The sequence below is a fragment of the Arachis hypogaea genome, chromosome 18 (assembly GCF_003086295.3).
Source record: "Arachis hypogaea cultivar Tifrunner chromosome 18, arahy.Tifrunner.gnm2.J5K5, whole genome shotgun sequence".
Classification (NCBI taxonomy): domain Eukaryota; kingdom Viridiplantae; phylum Streptophyta; class Magnoliopsida; order Fabales; family Fabaceae; genus Arachis; species Arachis hypogaea.
In genome coordinates this window covers 20,881,999-20,887,676 of record NC_092053.1, presented here as the reverse complement: position 1 = coordinate 20,887,676, position 5,678 = coordinate 20,881,999, and the positions used below count along the sequence as shown (strand labels likewise).

At 34.1% G+C, this 5,678-nt stretch overlaps 1 protein-coding gene across 2 annotated transcripts; it reads left to right on the top strand.

The window, feature by feature from the left end:
* Window positions 1-2,861: 2,861 nt before the first annotated feature.
* On the top strand, window positions 2,862-5,460 carry LOC140181599 (uncharacterized). Of its 2 annotated transcripts, none has more exons than XM_072225663.1 (4): window positions 2,862-3,446; window positions 3,568-3,625; window positions 4,733-4,803; window positions 5,174-5,460. In XM_072225663.1, the coding sequence occupies exons 1-4, from the start codon at window positions 3,363-3,365 to the stop codon at window positions 5,378-5,380; spliced, it is 420 nt and encodes a 139-aa protein (XP_072081764.1). In that variant the 5' UTR covers window positions 2,862-3,362; the 3' UTR covers window positions 5,381-5,460. The 2 variants fall into 2 exon arrangements, with proteins under 2 accessions (XP_072081764.1, XP_072081763.1); XM_072225662.1 differs by having other exon boundaries at window positions 4,718-4,803.
* Window positions 5,461-5,678: the final 218 nt, after the last annotated feature.

Sequence of the window (5,678 nt, the reverse complement as noted above, 5' to 3'; positions counted from 1 at the left end):
AGTATCATCTGATCGGGGTTGTCCAGCCGGGGGTTTCCTGAATGTCTAGGACTAGAGCCACCGATGGCCATCTAATTGCCTCATGGATGAGGGAGTGGTTCCTCCTAAGGACTTTGTGCTAGCCAATTTCGATAGTAAGTCTGCCCTAGTGTTTCTTTTCCGGGGAATATGCTGGATTACCACACTGTCAAAACTTGCATACACAACTCCTTGGCCTTCTCCAGATATTTCTGGAGCAGAGGATCTCAGGCTTGATACATGCTGTTGATTTGCGATGTGATGACTTAGGAATCGCCTTGACCACAAAATCCTTTACCCACAGTTCTTTGGCTAGGGTGAGTCCCGCCATGACGGCCTCGTATTCTTGGTTCCATCGTATCTCATGTCTATTGGTTTGTCAAAATGCTTCGGGAGGCGAACCCAAAGGATCTTACAGGCAAAGGGGGTCGCGCCCATGACTATAGGCTCGTTCTATCGCCTCCTTTTTCCTGTTAGGGACCTCTCAAGTTCTTGGCCTCGGCGCTCGTGCCGTTCATTGTTAGGGGAATGTGAGCTGTTGTTATGAGAGTGACCCATGTTAGTTCTGCCTCGCCATCTTCCATTTTTCCGTTTTGGTGAGTCGAAGAGACGTCTTTCTTAGGGTTGTGTTCCCGAGTGTCCCTCAGCAGATAGTTGAGAACGATCTCTGGATGTGACTTCTCTTTCCAAGTTCTGCAGCCTGTGGCGTAGCTCTTGGATGGTTCAAGAATTATCGGTGCATGTCCCCCCGAAAGGGCGTGAACTAGTCTCCGGTTTGAGTTTGAGATATTACATGGCTGGTGACTTGGCATCACTGGACCACGCTTGGCACTCGGGCTCAGGTTGGTGCGAGATTCTCCAGGGGGTTATACTCGTCAAAGGTTTCCATTGGGTTCTAGTTGGCCACCAGCCTGAAAGCCATTGGCTTCTTTAATTAGAAGATCCCCACAGATGGCGACAATGTTCAGAACTAACCTTAAATAGTGGGATCCGTGACTTAGCAAGGTTGTCGGGCCTCGCGGTTTTCGGGACTTCGTACAAGCGGTGGGTGGTAAAACCTGCAAAGACACTCTAATGCCCAAGCCAGAGAGAATCTCCCAAGATTAAGGCTTAGGAATTTTGTGTGTCACACTGGAGGAATCCAAGACTCCCTTTTTATGGATCATTTCAAGATTGCGAGATCATCTTTATATGAGAAAATACAATTTTGTATCCGAACATGATTGATGGAATGATTTGTGGTGAACCGGAGGGTCCTCGAGGGGGACGAGTTGGCCCAAAGATCGGATCTTCGTTGAGCCTCTAAGGTTGAGAGGCTAGGTCCGTAACAAATATATTCCATTATCATATGGGTTGTTTGATAAGAATATAGTCCTTACAAAATTGTATAAATATAATCCGGCATCACTACAACAAGTATGGGCTTTAGCAACGCCAAATTTTGTAACGCCTTAAAACTATTCTCTTAGATAGTTTTAGACAACGGTTTTCTATAGTGTTATTGTTGAATTCAATTTTTCATTATTTTATAGCAACAAACTAAAACCGTTCTCTTTGACTATTTTAAAGAACGGTTTTATAACCGTTACCATGATTTGGTTTTAAGCAACGGTTTTTTATTGTTGTTTAAATAATTGTACAAAAAAACGCATAAAAATAAAACCATTCTATTAGATGGTCTTAGACAACGGTTTTTACAGTGTTGCTGTTGAAGTTCAATTTTTCATTACGTTATTCAACAAAATAAAACCGTTCTCTTTGACTATTTTAAAGAACGGTTTTATAACCATTACAATAATTTTTTATCAAACACTAATTTTCTAATATTATTTAAATAATTATACAAATTTAAATAATTTTCTCTAGAAATTTTAAATTTGTAGAACACTCAAAATTATTGTTATAAATATATTACAAATATTACTTATAGAAGAAATAAATTTAAAATAAATTTATAACAATTATATATTTTTGGTTTCATTCCCGCTCTAAAATTTAAGATAATATTTTTTTAACACTTCAAAAAAATTTCAACAACCTCTCTTCAAAACAAAACATAGAGACTTGTTAATTTTTCCTCCATCTACTAGCCCTAGTGCTCCATAACCCACACCACTCATCATTAGAGCAATCATTGAACAATGCCAAACTTGTAACAACCAAGTTTTTGAAAAATTAAATAATAATTTATTTATGATTTATTATATTTGTTGATAATTTTATTTTAAGAAAATTATTTCACTAAAAGTAGTTAAATAAAATTTTATGATACTTTAAATTTAAAAATAATTAAAAATTACATATAATTTTTATAATAGTTGGAGTTTAAATTAATTAGGATTTTTATATAATTTTTATTATAATTAAATTTTTGGAAAATGAAAATTATAATTTCGATCATTGAAAAATAAAAAAGAATTGTATAATTTAATTTAAGTAATTTCTATTATGAATAATTTATGATTTAATTCGAGTTCCTTATTTTTAGAAAATAATCTATTAAGAATGATTAAATTGATTTTATAAATACTTTAAGTTTAAATTAATTAATATTTTTGTATATTTTTATTGTAAGATTATTTATATAATTTGAAATTAAAATTTTGGTAATAAAAAATAATAAAGAGTTAAATAATTTAATTTAGATAATTAATCTGTTTATTTTATAATTTAAATTAAAAATAATTATTTAAACTCAACGATATATTAATAAATAATATTTTTAAATAATTTTAATAAAATACATTTAATTTTAAAAATGATTATTTTACCCTTTAATTTTATCAAAAAAATTATTTTATCCTTAAACCTTTACAAAATCCTAATTTTTAAATCAGAAACCTAATCCAACACTAATTACACTCGTGAATACAGAGAGGGGAAACGAAAGAAAGAAAGGGAAAGAGAGAAGTGGGGGCTCGGGGAAGAAGGAGAGGGAAGAAAGAAGGGGCGACACCGCCTAGGATCGCCACCATCGCTATCGCCGGGAGAGAGGGGAAGAGCTGCGTCCGAGACAGGGAGAACCAGAGGGAACGTCGTTGCCATCATCGTGCGTCACCATTGAGCACACAAACGAAAGGGAGACGCGAGCAGTGAGCGAGAGGAAGCTTCGTCCTCGTCGCCGTTCCTTCGCTGCTGTTGAAGCCAGCCTTGTCGTCGTCGCTGAAAGTGCACCGTCAATTAGGACAGGACAAAGAGGAATGCGAACGATCAGAGAAAGGGGAAGAAGAAGAACGCATCGTGGTGGGTGTTTTCCTTGCCGTCACCGTCGCAATTGTTGAAGCTCACCGTCGCCGCTGTGAGAGACGCTCCTTGCTGGCGCTGCTACTGGGGGTTTGGAGAGAATGGCCCCGTTCTGCCTCTGCCTCTGGGTTCTGCATGTTGCTGGAGTCCTCTGCCGCTGGGAACCAACACTGGAGCTGCCCAAGGTAAACTAACCCCTTCAGTAATTTTAGTTTGGTAAACAAATTCCTAAATGAACTACCAATCATTGCTTTTGCTGTTTAATATTCGAATCTTGTCTAAAGCAAAGGTTGTTACGTTATGCAGCTAGTGCTTTGCTCTTTACTGAAAAGGGTGTTGATCCATTTCTTGTTTCATGGAATCGGTAAGCACTGAAAAAAATTGTTTACTTGGGAATGCCTTGTTTGTTTGTATGGTCTTCAATTCTGAATGTAAATTTACAACATGCATACTTTGGTTTTGGGACATCTGTAAAATAACTCAGTAAATTTGTTAAGATTCTATAGAGTTCCTTTAAAAGAAAAGCTTGCAGTTTGAGGGACTATAGCTAACTCTTGCAAACCATGAAAGAGAAGGAGACTCAACAGATAAAAGAAGGAGACCAAAAACTTGCTGATGGTGGAACCATACTTATTGTGTTCATTAGACAGTGAACTAAAAGCTAATAGCATAGAACTCGCACAAATAATATCATTTTGGATGTGTTTTAAGCTAATCATGTTTAACTTTATTTATTTGAATCTAGTTTTACTAATGCAAGTAAAATTATTGGATAGATTCATAACAAACAATAATGAGTTCTATCTAGAAAAATAGAATTAAAGAAGAAAAAAACTATGAAATTGATATATAAGTTTTTTTTAGAGGACTGAATCAGGAATATATCTTGGCATTTTTGGATATTTATAGCATAATTCTTCCACATGGACCCCCTAGGACTAGAAAGACTTCGTTATGTAAAGCATTAGCTCAGAAATTATCGATTCGATTTAATTCAAGGTGCACTGACAACACTGTTAAAATTTTAATACAACATTTTCCAATGAGACAAGTAAATAAATGAACAAAAACTCACCAGTTTATTTTTGTACTCAGATTCCCATAGTGCCAGCTTATTGAAGTGAATGTACATTCTTTATTCAGTAAATGATTTTCTGAAAATGGCAAGCTGGTATGCATGTACAATTGTTATTAGAAGTACCAATACTTTGTAGTTGATGAATTTTCAATTTGTTATCACTTCAGAGGTTATTAATAGATGAACTGTTATTATGTTGTATTTTTATTGTTGCACTAAATGCACAATTGTGTTTTCTTGTTGTTTAGGTTGCAAAATTTTTTAAAAGATTCAAGAAATGGTAAAGAAGAAAGCAATCTAGTATTTGTTTTGATTGGTGACGCAGAACAAAATTTAACTTATTGCTATATGCTTGTCATGTATCCACTTTGGGTTAAGTGTGTGGTCATGCAGATGAAGTCGAAAGCCTTGCTGCGGCCAAGAAAGCTGCTATATCTGGTTCAGATCCTTCAGATTCTATTCGGGTATACCAATCTCTCTGGTCCTTCCTGCAGGAAAATACCCCTTTTCTTCCCCATTATTCCTTTTTTTTCCTATCTTTTTTTGAATAGTGTGTGAGAATGTTAAATATCATTTTAAAAAAATACAACCGAGAGATGTTGAATTTTCTTGGGTATTTGCGTAATGTGTTAGTAATCCTTAAATATGAATATTTCAAGTTGTAAATGCATTACTAACTCAGATTGACAAGTTAAAATCATCTCCAAATGTGATAATCCTAACCACATCCAACATAACTACTACTATTGATAAGCCTAAATCAAACTTCCATTCCTTCAATTATTAGCATTAGGCTTAGCATTATATTTAATTTGCTAATTTTTTTGTTCATAGGAAAATCATTATGAAGGAGAGAAGGAACTTAATCACACAAATTGTGAAGATCAAATACTAGAGAGTAAAAATCACCAATTTGTGAAGATGATGAAGAATATATTTGCTATTGTAATATATCAATCTGTTTTCTTTATGATTAGATATGGTTACGACTTAGACTCTTCTTATGTGATTTTAAAGTATCTTAGTTTATTTGACTTCTAAAATCTTTTTTATAAGTCACAAATATGTATGAATGTTATAGAATACTTTAAAAATCAAATTTGATGGTAAATATTCAATTAGTTTTCTTTAGTAATTTGATTCAAATAATTAAGGTTATTTATTGACACTAAATTAAAAAATAGTTGGAATATTAATTTTAATGCAACATGAGAAAATTATTGTAAATAAAAAAAATATATAACTATAAAAAACCGTTGTCAAAAGTCACAAAAGTAATGGTTTTAAAATCGTTGTCCAAAAATGACACCAATGGTAACGCTTTAAAATCGTTGTCTTA

Bases quoted from the DNA above. Each gene is read 5' to 3' on its own strand.
- LOC140181599 (XM_072225662.1), top strand. From the start codon at position 3,363: ATGGCCCCGTTCTGCCTCTGCCTCTGGGTTCTGCATGTTGCTGGAGTC. The intron at 3,447-3,567 runs GTAAACTAACCC...TACGTTATGCAG, and splicing joins CAACACTGGAGCTGCCCAAG to CTAGTGCTTTGCTCTTTACT. The intron at 4,804-5,173 runs GTATACCAATCT...TTTTGTTCATAG, and splicing joins ATCCTTCAGATTCTATTCGG to GAAAATCATTATGAAGGAGA.